This window comes from Mustela erminea, chromosome 10 (genome assembly GCF_009829155.1).
Source record: "Mustela erminea isolate mMusErm1 chromosome 10, mMusErm1.Pri, whole genome shotgun sequence".
Lineage (NCBI taxonomy): Eukaryota > Metazoa > Chordata > Mammalia > Carnivora > Mustelidae > Mustela > Mustela erminea.
This window is the reverse complement of record NC_045623.1, coordinates 7,146,989-7,168,407: the sequence shown is the minus strand read 5'-3', so window position 1 is coordinate 7,168,407 and position 21,419 is coordinate 7,146,989. Positions and strand designations below refer to the sequence as shown.

The 21,419-nt window shown below is 51.5% G+C and overlaps 1 protein-coding gene across 1 annotated transcript in view; it reads left to right on the top strand.

Moving 5' to 3' along the window:
• The first annotated feature begins 624 nt into the window (after positions 1–624).
• Positions 625–21,419, top strand: part of PHGDH (phosphoglycerate dehydrogenase) — a 31,546-nt gene continuing 10,751 nt past the window's right edge. The window contains exons 1-5 of the mRNA XM_032302033.1: positions 625–894; positions 7,925–8,076; positions 9,768–9,833; positions 14,565–14,619; positions 14,720–14,818. Of these exons, the coding sequence (XP_032157924.1) occupies positions 757–894; positions 7,925–8,076; positions 9,768–9,833; positions 14,565–14,619; positions 14,720–14,818 (510 nt within the window). The 5' untranslated portion in view covers positions 625–756. The remainder of the gene's footprint in view (positions 895–7,924; positions 8,077–9,767; positions 9,834–14,564; positions 14,620–14,719; positions 14,819–21,419) is intronic.

Genomic DNA, 21,419 nt, shown 5'->3' with positions numbered 1-21,419 from the left:
GGGACGTGTCTCCTTGGTTCATATACAAATTAGATCAGACTGACTTCATACATCCTTTTGCCTTTTCCTAATTAGAAAGAAAGTGGAGGAAGAGGAACATGGGGAACTTGAACGCAAATTCTGGCTGCTCTGATGCATCCTGGTCCCTGTTCTCTTTCAAACGCATAATTCTCAAGGCATCGTTCATTTGTAATTAAGCACTGCTTTGTGAGGTCTCAGGAAGTTTCCTACTGGTTTTCACTATGTAATTTTCCGGTCTGCCTTTGGTACCCTCGGTGTCAGCCCCCCAGAGGATGTCCCAGCTCCTTCAGTATCCAGGACGGTGCCTTGCACATAACAGATGCGCGCAGTAAACGCTTGTGAAGGAATTACTGAATACGTTCTTCGGAAGAAAGAAGTGAACCTGAAACATTTCTCTCAGGGTGAGATAGGAATCAGCTAGTCAGCGCAAATTGTGTTTCCATGCTCAACCAGGTGTAGGCAACGGCTTTCGCTGAGATTGAGAAATTCATCGCGGGAGAATAATAAAGTGGGCGGGGAACTGAAGGCTCGAGCCTCGAGGAGGAGGCGGAGTCTCCGAGAGTTAGAGTATTTTCGTCCAATCAGAAGGCGGCGGTAGGAGCAGAAGGGGGAGATAAAAGGGGAGCGGGAGCTCAAGAATCCTGCCCAGTTACACCAGCCCGGTAGCCGGAACTACAGCGTCTTAGGTGCTTCTGCCCCGCGAGTAAGCGGCCGACTCCGAGGCCGACTCCAGCAATGGCCTTTGCAAATCTGCGGAAAGTGCTCATCAGTGATAGCCTGGACCCTTGCTGCCGGAAGATCCTGCAAGATGGAGGGCTGCAGGTGGTGGAGAAGCAGAACCTGAGCAAAGAGGAGCTGATAGCCGAGCTGCAGGTAGGACGAGCGGGAGAGGGACAAGGGTTCGTTGGCATCTCCTGCCGAAACCCGCCGGCCCACGGCGGGACCAGCGCGCCCCGCCCCCACTCCCCGTACCCGGTTCCAGTCTATCCTGGGGCCTCCCGAGATTGGGGGCTGGGGGAGGGGGAAGCAAACTGCGGCGAGCTGCAGGATGCAGACTTTGCGTTCAGTTTGCAACCGCGTGTTTCACGTTAGCTGGCCTCCCGCGAGCGCTGCAAAGTGCAGGCTGCTCCAGCTGGCCTCGCGGGCTGCCCGCGGGATGCCAGCGCGCGCCTCCCCGGAGCCTTCGCGCACAGTGGCCCTGGCAGCCCTGCACGGCGGGGGGAAGGGGCACCAAAGGGGCTTCCGCGCGGGGAGCCCAGGGACCCGCGATCCTTCCCGGACTAAGTTCTCCTTAGTCCGGCCGAGTCCAGCTTTCCCAGGGGCCCCAGCCTGTCTCGTGGCAGCTGGAGAGGCTGCAGGCAAGGCGGCCGGGCTAGGGCAGCAAACGCCGTACCCGCTTTTTGTCTGATGCAAGACCGCCGCGCGTTTTCCCCGCCCCTCGGCCTCCAGGGAGTCGTCGGAGGAAGTGGGGGTAGGGGGCCGGCGAGGGGCGCCGGAGGTCCCCTGGCCGCCCACGCAGCACCCTCCCGCCCCCTCTCAGGGATTCGGGCTTAGTTCCTGCCCGCCTGCCCCACCGTTGGCCTCAGTCGCTGGTCAGGAATCAGACTCCGATCCCAAACGCCCCCAGGAAAATTATGTTTCTTGGCAAATCGTTCTCAGGCATGTATCAGTTTGTCGTGCTGCATAGTTGCCGCCGTCTACTTCAGATCTTTCTCTCCCTGTTCTAAGGGTCCTGTTTGTAAGACTTTTGAGGTTTCTCTCCCATGTTTGTAAGGTGGCCTCGTGCAGGACATTTACTTTGTGAGCTCGTGACTCCAGTTCCCGCACCCAGCACGCCGGGGGCTGATGTCCCACGTTCAGTGGATTCTCTCTCCCACAGCCCTGCTCTGCCGCCTACTACCAACCTCGCTCGACCCCGCCCACTTCCACCCCCTCCATTTTCTTCCCAGAGGGCCCCTTGAATGACACCACAGAGGCAGCTGTGCCGGAACCACGTGGAAACTGTGCTCCCTTATATCTGCTGCCGTGTTTCTCCACGATGCGGCCCCCCACCCACACCCCCTCCACTGCCATGGTGCTGTATCTGGGTACTTAAGAGAGTAAGTCCCCTACTGTCCTGTACTTAGAGAAGCATCTGAGTCCCTGCCTTCAGGAAGCTTGTGGACTAGTTAGGGAGCCTGACCAACACCCCCAGGACACCCCAGGATTGAACAGGTGGCACAGTACTTGAGTGCCAAGGGAGACCACCCAGCAGCCTAGACCCTGCCTACTCTGCTGCTCTAAAAGTAGAGAAAAGGGGGATGATTAACCTAAATTGGGGGGGAAGACGGGGTCACGACCTGATCCTTGGAGTAGGATGGATGGGAGGCAGGCACCTTCTGCTTGTCCCCTCCTCTTTTGTATGCGTGTTGTCAGTGGCCTTGGCTCAGGGCAATGGCCAGAAGGCATTGCCTCGACCTCTAGAGCTGCCTCTGACCCTCACCTCCGCCAGATCACCAGAGCACTAGGTTGGGAGAGTGGCTTCACTTAGGGATTTGCAGCTTTCTTGTGGAAGAAAGGGAGCCCTCTCCAGCAGTGGAGGGGGGGGGCGTTCCATGAAGTTGGGAAGTTGGCTGGATGGGTTGCTGGAGTCTGGCCTACAACTTGGAGGACATTTTAAAGGCACTGAAAACTCCAAGCCGGAGAGGAGGAAGGAGTGTTTGTCTGCTGGCTGGTGTCATGGCTGGGCTGTGAGGGGAGCCCCCAGCCTTCCGTCTGTCTTTGTAAAACATTCTCTTCAGAATGCAGGATAGCCTACCTGGGCAGCCTACTGGAGGGGCCACATGTCCACACTGTGTCTTTTTTCATTCTGGGTGGAGAGGTGTCCGCATTAGTGCCCCTTGCCTTTGCCCACTGAAATCTTTAATACTGCTGGACTCTTGAGCACATTGCCTGCCCAGGCCTGGCCTCTGTTCCCACACCTCGGTGTTCTGGGCAGATACGGTCTGCTCTCGCTCACTCTGTGGTCTGGAAGTACAGTTACCACCTCCCCCACCCCCCGCCCCCCCAGTTGAGAATGGTGCTTTTCAGACTCCAAGCGAGTCATCGCACATTGGTGGGTAGTGATGTTGGTTCACTGGGTCGTGATTAGCATTTTAAAAAACAAAATAAGAACTATCTGGAAGTGAGGCAGATAGGCTCAGTAGGGTGCCCTGAAATTTATTTCAGTTATATGGTTAGTGGTGGTGCCTGTGTGGTTTGTGAGTATAAAATCACGACTTAAACATAAGTTTCTTACTATAAGTCTTAGTCAAAAAAGTTTGGAAAACACTGACTTGGAACAGTGGAGCATCGTGTTCAGAATTCACAAAACTCTTGGACTCTCAGCTTGAGGATTCTTTTTCTCTCTCTGCCCCTGCTTCTGCCCCAGTGTGTGCACTCTCCTTCTCTCCAAGCTAAAAATAAATGAATCTTTGAAAAAAATTAGCAAGTTCTGAGCCCTTGCACTAGGGCTTAATTTGCAGAAGTTAAATAGACATTGACTAAATCAGAAACAAGCATATTGTGCCAAACAGTTGCTTCCCACATTGCCTAGCTGGGTAACAATGACCTGGAGAATTTGGCTTTGCGTCTGATTTAAGTTAGAGGCACCCGCCATGCTGGAGTCCCCCTCAGGGCCAAGTCTGTCGTCCTTGGGAAAGGAAGCCTGTTTGAACTTGAGAGATGTGAAAGGCTTTCTACTACTGAGTTAGCATAGTTTTTCTGGAACAACTATAGATCCAGCAGAAGAGTGGCCATTTTCCAGCTCTAAGGCAGCTGCGGAGAGCAGTTGAGAGCAGAATGGGTGAGGTTTTGAGAGGGGCAAAATGGCCTGCAGGACACGGGAAAAGAAAGTCGTAGTCATGACAGACAGCACTGAGGATGTGGGAGGATGTGCAAAGGCCCACAGTTTGCATAAGTAGAATAGAGGAGCAGGCAGCTTGGGGCCAAGCCTGGATGGATGCTGTGACCTGAGGAGGGTATGGTATGGGGGGAGGGGGAACGTGTTTTGAGGGGTCACCACTATGTGCTAATCGCATGTATCAATTGGTGATGCAATTGAATGAACTGGGGGGTGGCAGAGTGTTAGGAGACCTTGAAAGCTAGTGGGTCCTGGCAGGTGGGATGTCACGCTCAGTGTGGGTCCAGATCGACTGAAGGGAGTCTCCAAAGGCAGATTCCCTGCTTGGGACAGGGGAGATCTGAAAGAACATCTCTACTGGTCCGACTGGAGATTCTTCAGACTTCTGGCTTCAAAGTAAGCTTACTTCGTAAGCGTCAAGGCTGGGCCTGTTCAAGGCTAGTCATGATGTTTCTGTGCTTGTCCTAGGCCTGCGAGCTTGTGGTAGGGTCCTGGAGAGCCTGCAGCCCCCACTTTGGAATACAGATTCCTAAGGTTTGGGGAGGGTGGTGGTGGCTTTTGGAGAAAGCATTCAGGGAGGCCAGATTCTTGGGGCCCCTCAGAAGAGGACTTGGGCCTCAGATTTGGGCTCAGGAACTTGATACTAGAGCGCCAAGGTGAGAAGATCGTGACCCTTTGGGTGGTCCTGCTCCAGGCCTGCTCTTGTCAGTTGGCCCTTGGTCCTGGACTGATCATTTCCAAGGAAGCTTGACATCCTCAGTGTGTTACCAGTGACCCAAGGTGCCAGAGCTGGCGGTGAAGGAATGCACCGTGAAAATGTGCTCGCACACCACCAAATTGCTCTTTCTGGGTTGTGCAATTTATAATCCTTTTTCCCTGCACTCTCACCGACATTGACTATTACCATTTTTCATTTTGTCAATATGATGCCTGAAAAATCCCACGTTTTAAAATCTACATTTTATTATTTTTAAAAGATTTTATTTATTTATTTGAGAGAGAGAGATAGCAAAAAAACCCACCATGACTGGGAAGGAGAAGAAGTAGACTCCCCGCTGAGCAGGAAGCCTGATGCTGGGACTCGATCTCAAGACCGTGGGATCATGACCTGAGCTGAAGGCATACGCTTCACCGACTGGGCCACCCAGGTGCCCCCAAAATTTGATAATAAATTTTCTTGATATCTAGCAGTTTAAGTGTCTTTATAAATTACTGGCCGCTTTGTATTTCTCCTGTGAATTGCCTACTTGGACCTTCGCCCGTTTTTACACTGGGATCCTCAGCATTTAAAGAAATGATTTATAGGAAGCCTTGATTATTTTTGGTGATGAGTCTTTGTTCTATCATGTGTAGTGCAAGGATTTTCCCCCATTTTAAGCCTATCACTTGTCTAACTTTGTTTATGGGATCTTTTCCAGGAGAAATTTACATTTGAAAATTGGTAGAGCATGCAACTCTTTTTTTTTCTTTTAAGATTTGATTTTAATTATTTGACACAGAGAGAGAGAGATCACAAGTAGGCAGAGAGGCAGGCAGAGAGAGGGGGGAAGCAGGCTCCCCGCTGAGCAGAGAGCCCGATGTGGGTAGAGCTTGATCCCAGGACCCTGAGATCATGACCTGAGCTGAAGGCAGAGGATTAACCCACTGAGCCACCCAGGCGCCCCTAGAGCATGCAACTCTTTGATCTTTGGAGGTCATGGGTCCTAGAGCTTACTTAAAAAAGAAAAAAAAAATTTGACATTTGAAAAGTTATCAGTATCAAATTTATCAGTATTTTCTTTTATGCTTTCTGGGATTTATGCCTTCCTTATGAAGATTACCTATCCTGAGATCATAAAAATATACCCTTACATTTTCTACTAATGCTTATTACTTAAAAAAAATTCTTTAATTCTTCTGGATTTTTAAAACTCTATAGAGAGGGTTTTTCCTATTACCTTTTACTGCATAGCTCTTCCTTTCCCCATCAGTTTGGCATATATGGGTCTGTTTGTCTGTCCCAGACATACATGGGTCTGTTTTTCAGGTGCCTATCTAGTTCTCTTGATCAATTTGTCAGTTTCAGAACATTTTTCTCCTGTCTCACTCCTTATTCTTATGCTCATAAAACTCTTGAGTGCTGTCATATAGATCTGATGCCTCCTTATCACAGTCAAGAGAAGGTATTTCCCATGGTTGATTTTTGATCATGTTACGTGTTTGAATTATTTAAGGAAGGAAGGTGGTGTGGGGAGAATGGTGAGGGTAGGTTTCCACCAGCCTCTCAAATCGCTGAATTCATGTATTCAGTGCAGTGTTTTAGCATCAGCTACAGAGATAATCCTGCTTTAGAGATATAAAATATAGATGAGGAGACCGAATTGGAGATCAGACAGAGGACACCTGAACGTGAAACAGATGATTGAAAGGTCAGGGGAGGGTGCAATATTGAGTCCAGAGTTGTTGGTAAAGGTTTCATGGAAGAGGAGTTGACTGTGCCTTGCCAAGTTGGTAGTAGGGGGCCAGGCAGGGGGAGCCTTTTCTTTGGAGCCAAGTGCAGTGGACTTGAATGTGGGACAGTCAGCAGTGTCCCCAGCTGCCCAGGCATTGGCTGATGTTCAACTAGGCTGCTTTATAGGGAGGAATTCCAAGCACCCTCAAGATTTCCCTGGCCTTGGCCAGTGTTGGCAGTCAGCCCAGATGGGGTGGCTCCTGTTTGGTTGCTCTAACCTTTCCATGTCCGTGGTCTTGTATGTTCTGAAGTCACAGCATACATGTGTACTTGTGAGTTTTGGGGTGTCTGGCACTGTGAGCCTCTTGAAGGGTAAGCTGTGACTTCTTCATCTTGGCTTGACAGAGTCTAGCATGATGCCGGATGCATACTGATCAGACACCTAGTAGATGGAAGGAGGGTGTGGAAAGGGCAGGAGGAGGGGACATGGGCATCCTTAATCTTGGTGGGCTTCAGTGTCTCATCTGTGAAATGGAGTCGGACCAGAGACTTATCAGTGTTGTTTGGAGCGTCACGTTCTGAGGCTCTGTTTCCGAACTGCAGACCTGAAAGGGCTTGGGGAGACTGGGAGGGGTCCTGCATCTGGCTCTCTGTGGAAATTGCAGAGATGTTTACATCATTGGTGTCAGATCAGACGTGGGAATGACCCGAGGGTTCCAACCCTCTTATTTTATAAATGAAGACGAGGAGTGGGGGTGGGGTGACTTAGCACCGTGACCACAACCCCAGCGTCCTGGTCCCCAGCTTGCTGCTTTTGCAACAACACTTGCTTCCTTACCAACCTTGGACAGCCATTTTGGGACAGAGCGTGTCCTTGCTTGCTCTCCATTTCTTGGGGACTCTCCTTGGGTGTTCAGGCCAACAACATCCTTATTCTGAGAAGATATCACTGGATTCTGGATCAGCCTAGGAAAGACTGTCTTGGGGGCTAGCTTAGCCCAAGAAAAGCAGCTATGATGAATCCGGAAAGTACTTATTTTTCGCATATGTATATTTTGAGTCCAAAATTGCTGGCTTATCTGAGCAGCTATAGACCAGTTTAATTGTTCTCCCTTCCTGCCCTTACTTCGGACTCTATTATGGCAAGTGTCTTTCTTTCAACAGTTTGTCTTTTGTTCATGTCTTAGTTATTCAGCCAGCCAGTACTTACTGAGTGCCTTCCGTGTGCTGGTCATTGGGGCTTTCAAAGTAGAGTTCAGTCCCACCTCGCCCTTTCAGCTTCACCGTGTCCGATGGTGGAGGTGCTGTCCACTGGGCATGAGGCAGAGAGCGCTTCTGGCTGTACCTGTCCTTTCTCATTTCCTCCTCACACAAGTGAGGAGACCTCATCTCAGGGTCGTAGCTCATAGGGGATGGGGCTTGGATTTGACCCCAGGCCTGCCTGCTGGCATCCCTGCTGGGTGTGGTTGCCATATGCTTCCTTTCTCTGAAGCTATCCACCCAGCCAGCATGCAGGAACACTCACTTTGGGCAAAGAGGGGCTAGGAGGTCTTGAGGACCCACTGTGGATCCAGATGTTTCTTTTGCCTCAGGACTGTGAAGGCCTCATCGTCCGCTCGGCCACGAAGGTGACTGCGGATGTCATCAACGCCGCGGAGAAGCTCCAAGTGGTGGGCAGGGCGGGCACGGGCGTGGACAACGTGGACTTGGAGGCTGCCACCAGGAAGGGTGTCCTGGTCATGAAGTAAGTCGTGGAGCTCGGCAGGGGTGAGGGTGGAGGCTCACCGTGCAGGGGGAGGGGAGCTCTTCGATTCGAGAAGGCAGGGTCATCCACAAGGATGCCTGGGCCAGGCTGAGTCTAGCGTGAGGTGGTTCGCGCTCACAGCGTTGGGTTTCCCCAGGTTCTAGACAAGGAGGCTCCCTTTGTGATCTCAGATCCCTTCACAAACCTGCTCTGCAGACATTTGAACTGCAGCCTGGTTGGGAATCAGAACATTAGTGAATTTAGCTGCATTTCCTGCCCCAGCACTCTGTTTTTCTGGCTGGAGCCCGGTGTTCGTTAGCTCTGGCTTGCTTGGTCACCTGCCCCAGGCAGGTACACGGCGTTTGCCCTCTGAGTGGCTCTGCATTCTTTCCCTTCCTCACGGCCCCTCGCCCTTCGGCAACCAGGACCCCCATTTTTCTTTTCACCTCCGGTACCTAGAGGGAAAGGGTCCTCCCTAGAACGGTTTTTGCAGAAACTCAGTGCAGAGGTTGTCACTTGCACGCCAGGCCTCACCCACACATCTGCTTGTTCCCATCGGGCACTTAGATGGTGTGGCAAGGTAATTGTAGCCCGCTTCTTGGTCCCCAAGCCCATCCTCTTCCCTTGGGAGGCTCAGTGTCCTCAAAACCGTTCCCTCCCTTGCCTCCACTTCTCCTATAGCGTACGAGTTCACTGGTCTTGGGGCTGAGGTGAATACCCAGCCGAGGGAAGGTGGAATGGCAGCCCTTCCTACCCTCTTGGCCTGGGTGTGGAGGCAGCGCCCCCCAGCGCTGCAGCGCCCCCCAGCGCTGCAACCCCTCCTGCAGCCGGTTTGCAGGGTTAGACAGGAAGCTAGGTGAAAGAATGGACTCTGAGAAGTCCATGTTGGACTTCTCTTTTCTTTTCTCTTGCCTTTTTTTATTTTTGCGGGGGAGGATAAGATCTCTTGACTTTTCCCTCCTTGTAACCTTCATTTCCAGAGGTGAAAAGATCCAATAGTGGAAAAAGGAGGGCGAACATGTATGTTAATAAATTATTCCAAAACAAGCAAACAAACAAAAGAGCCTTTGAGAAAGGGAAAATAGTTTCATGGGTTTCAGCTCTACTCTCCTTTCTGTGAAGTGGGCCGAGTCAGCATGGCCCCGCGCGGTAAGGTGTTAGGAAGCTTTCTTGCTTCAGAACTTGCTGAGAGATAGGAGGAGAAGTCAGACAGGTGGAGATAAAAATCCCAGCTCTGTTGCTGACAGAACCCAGGCTGGGCAGCTTGCTGAAGGTGTGTGGGCAGTGGGCTGACCTGAATTTGATAGGCTTGCTCACCCATCTGGGGCGCGGCCTCAGGACGAGTGATGGCTCGGAGCAGCGGGAATCTGTGTTCCCCATATGCAAGTGGATCCTGAAACAGGAGGAAAACGAAATGCTGAGCCACACATGTATCTCCCAATCAAGTGAGGCACTTCTCTGCCTTGGGAGAATTGAGCTTGGGGAGAGAGGCCAGCTGTGTTTCCCTAACTGGAGTCCCTCGGCCTGACAACATAAAGCCAGGGTGGGGGTTTTCCCTCCAGCCCTGGGATTAGGGCAGGTGTCCATCGGAGAGCCCAGGTGGGAGGCATAGGGTGGGGGTTTCTGTCCGGACAGGAATGGGAATATGGGGTCTGGACCCACTGATGTCTCCTTCCTTCTTCCATCGTTAGCACCCCCAATGGGAACAGCCTCAGTGCTGCGGAGCTCACCTGCGGGATGATCATGTGCCTGGCCAGGTAAGTCCCCATCTTCCCAGCAGAACCAGCCTCTGGTGCGTCCCTGTGTCACCAAACAAAGTGACCTGGAGAAGGGTGGAAACACTTTGGCTTGGCACCGTGTGCACTGCCAAGAACCTTCCAGGCCACCCGTCCTTTATGAAACACTTGATACCCTGTTCTGGCACACAAAGGTCAGGTGCTTCTGGAGAAGGGATCGGGTGGGGGAGGGGCGCTTGGCGTGGCTGCTCCTTTGTGGTGTTGTCTTTCCTCCTCCTCAGGCATGTCCTGCGGTCCACGCCATCCTCTGGCTTCTTGAACCTCTAAACCTTGAGCATGGGGTTTCTGCTCCCTGGAATATTCCTCCTCATCATCTTTTTTTTTTTTTCCCCTGAGTCTTTCCAGTACTTTATTTTTATCATACTCATTATTAAAAATCCACCTTCACGTAGGTAGAAAACAGAAACAGCACTCAACATTTTTTATTTAGTTCGGAACATTTTTGAGTGAATTAATGCCAAAAGGTACCAGCCTCTGTACCTTAGAGACTTCTCATACCCCAGAGGTTCCCAGACTTTGCTGCACATTGATATCACCTGGGAGCTTAAAAAAATGCTCATGCCTGGCCTGCACCCCAGAAATTTGTATTTAGTTGGGATGGAGTGAAATATGGCATGGGGATTTTTGTAATAAACTTTTTTTGGGAGGAGCTTTAGATGTAAAGAAAAGTTGTAAAGATAGTAGAAGGGCCCACACACCTCATACCCAGTCTTCCCTATTATTAATATTGGACATTAGTAGAGTAAATTGGCCACAGTCAATGAACTAACATTGAGATATTGATACATGATTTTTTTTTTTTTTTTTTTTTTTTTTTTTAAAGATTTTATTTATTTATTTGTCAGAGAGAGAACGAGCACAGGCAGACAGAGTGGAAGGCAGAGTCAGAGGGAGAAACAGGCTCCCTGCGGAGCAAGGAGCCCGATGTGGGACTCGATCCCAGGACGCTGGGATCATGACCTGAGCCGAAGGCAGCGGCTTAACCAACTGAGCCACTCAGGCGCCCCTTGATACATGATTTTTAACTACAGTCTTCCCCATCATCTTTATCTGAGTAACTCTTACTCTTTTTTTTTTTTTTTTAAGATTTTATTTATTTATTTGACAGAGAGAAAGCACAAGTAGGCAGAGAGGCAGGCAGAGGCAGAGGGAAAAGCAGGCTCTCCGCTGAGCTGGGAGCTGGTTGCGGGCCCCCATCCCAGAACCCTGGGATCATGACCTGAGCTGGAGGCAGATGGTTAACCAACTAAGCCACCCAGGCATCCCTGGGTAACTCTTATTCTTCAAGATTAAGCTCGACTGTTAGTTCATCTAGGAAGCTCTCTCTGGGTTCCCTGGCTGGGCCGTGTCCCTCACTGATTGCCCTGGGCTCCAGGGCTTACCTCTGTCGCTGGCTTTACATATCTTTATTGTGATAGAATGGAGTAAAAGCTGTACCTACCTGTGGATTCTTTTTTTTAAGATTTTATTTATTTATTTGAGAGAGAGAGAGGGAGAGAGAGCGAGCACGAGAAGAGAGTGGTCAGCAGGAGAAGCAGACTCCCCGCTGAGCAGGGAGCCCGATCTGGGACTCCATCCTAGGACTGACCTGAACCAAAGGCAGTCGCTCAACCAACTGAGCCACCCAGCTGCCCCCCTACCTGTGGATTCTTAACACAAGGGAATCCAGATGGTCAAATGTCTTGCTCTTGCAGCAGGAATTCTGGGGGTGTCGGCCTCTTGAGTAGAGGGGGACAACCTAGGAACCACTGGGTATGGCACAGAATGGGCGTGAGTCTTCTTGTATTGGACAGTAGAATGACTGTATTGAGGACTGATGTTGAATAAACCATTCTGCTGTCAGTGGGGAGGGCAGAGAGTCCGCTAGGTCCCTTCACAGACCCTCAGTCCTTAAACGGAGGGACCCAGGCAACCAGGACTCTACATCTCTACTTGGGCCTGAAACTTCTGGGGCTGAGAAATTATTCTTTTCCCCTCTCGAGACTTGTTCTCCCTCCAGGGACAGGGTCTGGAGGAGTTGACCTTTGTTCTAACTCCTCCCCAAGATTTCTACCTGAGCTCCTAAGTATTCACTGCTACTCACCGGCCTGTGAAGAGAAGAGGAAACTGGAGAAAGGGAGGAGCAGGGCCAGTGTGCACAGCGGAAGGGACCAAGCCTGGAAGGGGCCCGTGAGCTGGCTGTCTGAATCTTCCAGAACATCTGGGCTCGATGGATTTCCCCTGGAGAAGCCTCAAGCGCTGGTTTCACTTGTGCTGTTAAATTCAGTGGTGTTTTTGTTTCTGTTTTTGAGTGACTGATCTGTAGCTCTCCATCTCATTAATTCTCTTACTCTTTTTCTGGAGATGGAAGGAAAGACTTGGGAGCCAGGAATGATTTTTGTCCTATTCCAGGACCAGCTTTATTTAAGAGAATAGGTAAAGGGCACACCTGGGTGGTTTAGTCAGTTAAGCATCTGCCTTTGGCTCAGGTCATGGTTTCAGGGTCCTGGGATCAAGTCCCACATTGGGCTCCTTGCTTAGCAGGGAGTCTAGGTAAAGGGCACACCTGGGTGGTTTAGTCAGTTAAGCATCTGCCTTTGGCTCAGGTCATGGTTTCAGGGTCCTGGGATTAAGTCCCACATTGGGCTCCTTGCTTAGCAGGGAGTCTACTTCTGCCTGCTGCTCCCTCTGCTTGTGCTCTCTCTCTATATATATGACAAATAAATAAGTAAAATCTTAAAAAATAAAAATAAAGTGGAATGATTTCAAGGAAATGCCCCATTTCCAACCTCTTATGCAACAATTTCACTCATCAGAGATGCATCAAAATTAAGAACTAAGCACCTTATTAAGTAGGAATGGCCTCGGGGCATCTGGGTGGCTCAGTCAGTTAAGTACCTGCCTTCAGCTCAGGTCGTGACGTGATCTCAGGGGTCCTGGGATCGAGCCCCATGCTCCACTCCCTGCTCAGCAGGGAGCCTGCTTCTCCTTCTTCTGCTGCTCCCCCTACTTGTGCGAACTCTCTCTCTGTCTGACAAATAAATAAATAAAAGGAGGTATGGCCAGTCTGTCGTACCTTCTCGTGTGTCTGCTTGGACTGCTTTCCCAGCAGGGCAGTGACAACAGAGTGGGCGCTGTGGCTGGAAGCTTGAGAGCATTGAGCAATGTGGGTGGAGGGAGGGCCTGGATGGGCCTCACACTGGGGGACTTTGAACAGACGGCAGAAGCTCCTGGAGTGCAGGGGAACAACAGTGACACAGAGAGAGAGAAGGGAAGGCAACCTACATAGCTTTCATCTCACCCGCTTTACCTTCTCTTTCTGTAAGTCAGGATGGCTACCACTGGGTTCTCGGTAAGCCCCTTGCCCACCTCATCGTCCTCCCCAGACGCCTGGTGAGCAAGCACCATGAAGTGCTAAGGGCTGGAGAGGACCCATGAGCAGCTGGAGGGAGCTGGGGATGTCCAGTGCCACCTGCCCTCTCAGATGGCACTGTGGACCCAGCAGGGCAGAGCGTGAGCCAGGCCTGGGAGGAGGCGGTTGGGCCCTGTCTCCCTTGGTCAGGGGCAGAGGAGCAGGCTCGCTTTGCTGAGCAGGGAGCACTTCCTCATGACAAGTCATTGCGCTTGGGACATGGCTGACCCAAGGACCCTCTCCTGGGGCCTGATGGGCAGAGCAGCGGGATGGAGCTTCTTCCCCACGAGGCTCATCACTGAAGCTTTGGGAGTTTGCCTGTGAGATTGCAGGAGCACAGATCTCCCCTCAACCTGATCCTCAGATGGAAGTGTGTCCTGGCAATGTGTAGTCATGAGAGAATGTTCTCTTATAAGATCTCAGTGAGATGGAGTATGGAAACAGTATGTTGGAGTCTCCCTGTCCTTACCACACGCACACGCGTACATACGTGTACACGTGCCACTCTTGAGTTTGTGGCTGGGAGGAAGGACTGCTTTTAGGTACTTGGGAGGCTGACTGTGCCGGGGACGTGCTCAGCTCTGGGTCTTTTCAGCTACTTCTGGTGGGATGGTGCTGTACAAGAGGTTGAAGCCCCATTTGTCTCTCCGTGCAGTTGGGGTGAGCTTGACATGGGCTAAAGCGTGACTAAGCGTTTCTCATGGAGTGTCTGAAATAGAGCAGGCATTAGGACCCCCATGTTAACCAAGAGGAGGAGATGGGCTGGGGAGGGAGCTGCTTTGGGACAGGAGCTGCTATGGATTTGGGACTCACCCACCCACCCAGTCGAGCCTTAGACCCCTGGGGCTTAAGAAACTCCCAAGGAAGAGTAAGTTCTCAGTTGTCCGCTGATACAGTGGAGAGTGTAGGTTGAGGCCTTGGATGGAAGAGCAAAGCAAAAATCCTTGGACTTCTGGAGCACCTGATGTTATCAGAGCCCTTCAGTACCCCCATTTCATTACCCCACAAGCCCTGGAGGGTTGGCTCTTTTTACCAGCCTGGAGTCACTCAGTGGTTGGGGTAGAATCAGAGCCTTGTCCCAGACCCCTGCGAGCTGGAGACAAAAATTCCAGGGCTTCCACATCAGGTCTCGCTGATGGGTTTCCCTCTGCTGAATTCCCTTGACCCTCCTCCGTGTCTCTGCCCCTGAGCGGCAGACCCAGCCTGAGCTTGGGGGAATGACCGTCAGAGGGGGGCGCTGTGCAGACCTCATGTCACAAGCCTCCTGCATGGGCCCACTGAGCCTGTGTCTGTCCTTGCAGGCAGATTCCCCAGGCGACGGCTTCCATGAAGGACGGCAAATGGGAACGGAAGAAGGTGAGTGGCCAGCCTTGCCTCGTCCCTCCCGGCTCAGCGGCCGAGGTCCCACTCGTGGTACTTACTTCAGCCACTTCTCCTTTTGCTTCTCTGGTTGCAGTTCATGGGAACAGAGCTAAATGGAAAGATCCTGGGAATTCTTGGCCTGGGTAGAATTGGAAGAGAGGTGGCCACCCGGATGCAGTCCTTTGGGATGAAGGTAAGAGGTTGGTGAACCCCTCGGACGTGGGGCTTCCTCGGGAAGGGCAGCTATGCTTGAGAGAAGGTGAAGGCTTTTTCCTCGGAGGCTCCTCCGTCCTTCAGAGTCCCTGATGAAGTCGGTGTGGGCGCTGGGGAGGGGAGTGTTGGCTGCCGTTCTGGACACCTGAACTCAAAGTCTGGGCGCGCTTGGGGGAGGTTCCTCAGCTCTGGGTCCCAGCAGAGCTGTGTGGGGTCATGCAGCCTGCCCATCTTTTTCCTCGCCTGCCACAAGGGCTCTTTGTTTGCCTGTGTCTGTTGCCTGTGATAATTCAGAGAAACAGGAGCAAATGTGCAGCCTTCTGGCAGAGCAGTCCTTCATCCGTCTTCTAGCTCCGTGCCACGGTGCGGACGGACAGAGCGGTGATGGTGTGAATGCTGTGAGATGGTGTTAAGGTGTGGTGGCTCGATCACCTCACCTATTGCTCAGAAATCCTCCCTGACCCGTTCGTTTCCTCCTAGGACCCGCTTTCATCCTGTTCTGGGAACTCCGTGGTTCTTTTGGTCGAGGGAGGGTTGTCACCCCCTGAGGCCCATTCAGGAGACCTTGCAAAGGGGAAGGCCGTAGAGCCACAGGAGATAACCCGTTGGGGCCGGTGATGGGGTGGCCAGGAGTGCCTGGGGACATCTCCTTGTTCTCTCCTGGTTCACTGTTCGCTGTTGGGGGGATGGTGTGTTCAAAGTGCGGCCGGGAAGGCTTTCGTGAAACAGAAAGGAGAAGAGTTTTGACAGCCAGATCATTCCTAGAAAAGCTGACATAGAGCTGCAATGGCATTTTCCCTTTGTCCTCTTCTTCCTCCCTTTCTCCGTGTCGGCCCAGCTTCATAAGAGTTCAAGGGAACCTTAGAGATTAATCCTTAATTTTATATTGACGTCGGCAGTTGGTCCGTTCTTGCGCAGGCCTCCAGCAAATGGAAGGTAGACAAGGGCCCAGATAGGCTTCCCGTGATACCGCATTGAACATCTTCCTCCCCATCCTGTCCCTGCTCCCCCACCACATTTATTTATGCTGGCCAGACCACTTTCCTCAGCCTCAGCACATTTTTCTAGATCCCTGGAAGAGGGGGAGGAGGCCCCGCAGGATCCACTGATCATGAGGACAAACCAAAGCCATGCCCTCCTGTGCAGGGCTGGCCAGGTGCCCTGCTCCACAAGGAGCGCTTTTCCTTCCTCTTTTGTGAGGGATTGAGGGAAAGGCTTAGCTCACAGAGAATTCTGATCATCAAAAAGCAGAGGCCTGCGGTTAAGTACACTCCAAGTGCAGTAGACAAACGGGAGGGCCTTGCTAAGGACACAGAGACTTGGGGGAAGACGCGGCTCCCCTTTCCCCACGGCTTCTGCTGGCTCCCTGGGAGCCTTCGTTCTCAGGAACTTGAAACTTTGGGCCAGTGACTTACCCAGAAAGAAAGCCTCGCCTCATTTCCTGAGCTGTGGAGGTGACTGGTCACCTTCTTTGCCCATCCGGCCCCGTTCAGCAACTCAGCAGCTGCGGCCCAAGGAGGGAGGCGGGTCCTCAGCCCTGGGGCATGTGTTCTGTTCAGAGAGGTCTGGCGCCTGCTCCTGAATGTGAATCCCGGTGTCTGGGCCGACCAGGTACCACCCAACCACATTCCCGGCGCGGCTTTGAGGGTGTGGGTGGTTTCGTCGGTCGCAGCACCTCGCCAGTCCCCTGCGGGTTCTTCTGTCCAGATGTCTCCAGGGGGTTCACTGTAGGCTGTCTTGCTTCTGGGATGTGATCTTTGTAAGGCAGGGAAACATGCCTTGGAGTGGTCACCACCACCCCCCACCCCCCGACCCTGCCAGCAGTCCTGGTCATTTCGGAGTGGCCCAGGTGGCACTTTGACTGAGCTCCCTAACCTTTCTGGGTCCAGATGAATTTTGCCTCGGGGCAGACGGATGACTGAATGACATCATCCAGAGCTCCTCCGTTGGTATTTGAGCTGTGGAGAAGAGCAAGGTTTTCTAAAGGGCAAGGGAGGAAGATTCTTGAACCATCTTGAAAGAGATGGTTTATCAGTGTCCAGGCAGGAAACAATGATAAGTGTTTGCTAAGCTCAGGTTGTTTTAAATCACCCTTGTTCTCTCTTTGAAAACCAGTATTAAACTGATTGATCAGGGTCATTCTTAGGGCTCTTATAACTTCATAACTGGATGATTTAGGGCCCCTGCATGGCTCAGTTGGTTAAGCAACTGCCTTTGGCTCAGGTCATGATCCTGGAGTCCCAGGATCGAGTCCCGCATGAGGGTCCCAGCTCAGTGGGGAGTCTGCTTCTCCCTCTGATCTTACTCTCTGAAATAAATAAATAAAGTCTTTAAAATTGTATTTTAGTCACGTAAGATGTGAATAAATCCTCACAAAAATTGAAATATAGATTCTTATCTTCCTGATTACCACCCTAGTCCTGGTGTCACAGGTAACACCAGTTTGGTGTGTATCATCTCAGACTTTTTTCTCTGCGTTTACATGGAATGCATACAGTTCTTTGCCTCTAGAGGGATCCTATGCCTATAGAAAATAGAATATTTATGGTGTTAAGATAAAAATGTATGTCTTAGAACAAATAAATTTACCATATTTGTAAACTATTGCATGGAATTCTGTTGTGTGGACAAATTGCTTTTTATTTGGCCATTTCCTCAGGAATAGACATTTACATTGTTTGGAAATTTGGACTTGAGTAAGACACTGATGAGATCTTTCATGATACCCTTGAGGTTAAGATGGAGACTATGAGCTTGGTGCTAAAGGATTAGTAACTGGCTGAAGGATAGCTCTGTCTAAATCTGGAGGGAGATGGTATAGGACAGTGCAGGGCTCTGCCTTCTCCACTGTTTTCATCAATGGCCTGGGGGGCAGGAAGCAGGTAGAAGTGGGTAATTCTTAATAGTGTGGAATCAGATCCTAAGAGATAAGAAGGCTAGAATGATTGGTGATGCTAATAGGAAATTTAGCTAGAATCCCCATAAGTGCCCTAAAATGAGCCCCAACAGCAACTAAACACATATTGGATATAGAGGTATTGTTAAAAAGTTTTCCTAGGGCAGGAGACCTTTGGTTGACAAAAATGCAGTGTGGTTAATGGTGGCATGGCTGATAGAAAAGGTAATGTGACTTTTGGCCACATTAAAAGAAGTATGGCTTCCAGAACAAGGAAGGTGACCTTCCTCACGCTCTGTACATGTCAGACTCTGACATACTCTGTGAGACTGCAAGCTCCGGAGATGGAAGGTGGTGGTGAGAAGCTCATGTCTGTACTTCCTAAGGAAGGTTGAAGGCACTGGGGTCACTGAAGCCCCATCGTGACTTGGGAGGCCATCAGATAGCTAACGGGCAGTCTGTAGAAGAGTCATGACATCTGAGGAGTGGATCCAAGGAGGACCAGCAGGTATAAGGCAGAGGGGACAGAGCTGGGGACAGAGCTGCAGCCAGAGCTGGCCCCAGATAGAACGGAGAGAGTGAGTGTCCCACCCGAGCCTGGTTAAACACTTGGCCAGCATGTGAGGAAGAGCAGTGAGCATTGGCAGAGAGGAAGAAGCAGGTGGCTTGAAAGCTCTGATGTCTCCAAGCACGCATCATTGCCTATGGGCTACAGGTTTCTTTATCTGTGAAATGGTCTTTAGCAGCGAGTTCTCTGTGTGGCCATAGGAAATAGAGCAAAATTATTAAGGACTGTGGTTTGTTACAGAAACTTGGGAGAACTCTGTAATTAAAGAGAGTGTGGACCGGGCGGCATAGGGATCCCTGAGTAGTTCCGGCTCGGGGATCGCTGCAAAGCACGTGAAGGTCATCCGTATTACCCTCTTCCCTCCCTGGCCCTGGGATCTTTCCCAGGCTGTCACCCAGGCTGTTAATCACTAATAAGGCTGTTAATGGGAGACTGACATCTGACCCCTTCCAGAGTATCGTGATTTAAGAGTGGACCCCTTTGTGCGACAGGAGCGATCGGCAGAGATGCTTTTGTGCTCTGATGTTGGGGATGGACTGCCCCCCCGTCCTTTCTTTCTTTCTTTTTTTTTTTTTTTTAAGATTTTATTTATTTATTTGATAGAGATCACAAGTAGAGAAGCAAGCAGAAAGAAAGGGGGAAGCAGACTCCCTGCTGAGCAGAGAGCCCGATGTGGGGCTCAATCCCAGGACCCTGAGATCATGACCTGAGCTGAAGGCAGAGGCTTAACCCACTGAGCCACCCAGGCGCCCACCCCCCATTCTTTCTTTGTCACTATCCAGTCCCTCAGGGAAGTAGGGATCCTAGGCCTTAGCTCTGCTAGGGAGCTTAGCCACCCGGCTCCCCAGCGGTATCCGGGGTGTGTGTGTGGTGGGGTTGGTTGGAGGAGAGCCTACCGAGGCTGCCCCTCCCAACCGGCACAGGCCTGGAACCAGGAATCTTCATGGGCCATCTGAGAGCACCTGCTGGCGTGCTCTGAGCCACATGGCCCAGATGTGGGTTTCAGGAGGATTCTGGCAGCCTGTAGCCTGCTGGTGGTCTGAGTCATCCGAGCCTGAGGCCGTATGGCGTTCCTTCTGCCTGAAGCTTTTTCTCAATCATGTTGCTGAAGAACAGGTTCTACACTTTGAAGACACAGCTCATGCAGGCTGGCATGGTCCCTAGAATGTGTTGGCCTAAGCTAACAGGCCCAAGCCAGCCAGGAGCTGAGCCGTGTGTTCTCTTACGAAGGTCTTCTGTGAGGAGCAGGCCAGCATCTCTTACCAGTTTCTTGGAGGCCAGTGTTGTGATGAATCCAAAGTTAGCCCAGAGGGATGGACATTGAGGCCGAGACGCCAGGTGTCCCTGATTCTTTCAGGCCCAGCCAGTGTTTACTGAGGTCTGCTGTGTCAGTTACTGTGCTCACAATGACCCTTGCGGGGTCAGTATCCTTACCCCAGACTTACAGATAAGGAAACTGAGGCCCAGGATGCTTTTACTATAGGTTCAAGATAATAGGACTGGTAAATGATGGAATCCAGCTTAAAGTCCGGGTCTCCCGACCTCCGGTCTGGTACCCTTTGTCCTGCGTCACCACCGCCGTCTTTGTTCCTGATCCATGTTGGCTAAAGGTCACTGTGCTCAGCCTTACTCAGGAGAGTAGCCCCCCAGGATGGCAGCTCCTATCACCTAGTCTGGTAACTAGAATTCCTACTGCCCTAGAGTACTGATTTTTTTTTTTTTTTTTTTTTTTAAGTTTGTCCCAGAGCCTCAAGTTCTAGAAAGTACCTTAGGGACACAGCGAGGGAACCCTAGAGAAAGATAGTAAGTGATGGGGCTTCTGGGCCTTCACCTCGGCCTCTTTGGTCAGTTTTTAGATTGGGTTTCCATTTAAGATTTCATTGTGTGAAGGGGAGAGAGTTTGAATCCTAAGCCGAAAGACTTGACCAGAGGTGGTAAGAGGGTGTGATAGTTAGGCTCCATTGTTGGAGCCTCCTTACCACGAAGGCCCCCTCTTTCTCCGGCATCTACTGCCAAGCCAGAGGGCCCAGGGCAGCCGTGGTCAGCCTCTCAAGGCTGCCTTCTACGATTCCAACTAGGAGGTGGCTCTGGAGTACCTCTGGAAAAGCTAGGGTTCCCCGGCTGCCCAGCATCAGGAGTCTGTCCTGAGGCTGGGGTTCAAGTGGGGAACCCCTCCATGGGTCTCCCGAGGCTTCTCTATAAGGATAGTCTTCGGACGGTCCATATCCGCAATTGTTCCACCTTCCTTGGATCGGGACTTCTGACCCTTCCCAGGACACGTCAGGACCCTACTCAGACACTGGTCTCCTGAGCCCAATGCTACTCTTTCCAGTCTCCGCAACATGGTCTCCTGGTGTAAGAATCCCAGCTCCTGGCGGTGTTCGACTCCCATCTGCTCAGGGTATCTCCAGTGAAAAATGAAAAGAGTTTTCTCAGTCGAATTCTTCCCTGCCGTTCTCTGCAGGTGAGCAAGAGAAAGCAAGCCGAGTCACAGCCTGTTGACCACTGTGGGAGACGCGTGTCTCCTTCTGGCCCATGTGCTCCCCATTAGCTGCAGGCACCCGCCACTGGGCCACCGGGCCCGGCTCGGCCCTCGGGACCCTTCCTCTCCGTGGCTCCATGTTGTTTCTTGGCTCCTGAGAGCCTGGAAGACCCAGAGTAGGGTGGACTCGCCTCCATCGGGCTCGGCTTTGTGACCTCTGCCCCTCCTCTTCCCACTCACATGAACAAAGAACATCTGGATTAGAGATGAAGGGGGCCATGGTTCCGGGCGGCCTCTGAGCCGGTGGCCAAAGACGACATGGAGGAGTCCGGGCAGGGGTCCTGGGATCTTCTCTCCTCGCCTGGACGCTTCATTGTCCCAGCTGAAATGAGTGGGTTACAGCTGAGGGGAACGGCCATGGGAACTGTGGTGGTCAGGAGCTTGAGATCCTACAGCCTCTCCCCCTATGGTCCAAAAGCTATACCTCCTTCATAACCACATCCGTGTCCTCTCTGGAAGGGCTGAATTTTACATAGAAATACTCTTTGCCTTTATTTTTTAAGATGACTTTTCTCTTCCCCCGCAAAGAGATTCAGGATGAGCAGGGGCAATGTTGCAAACCCCAGGAAAGCCTA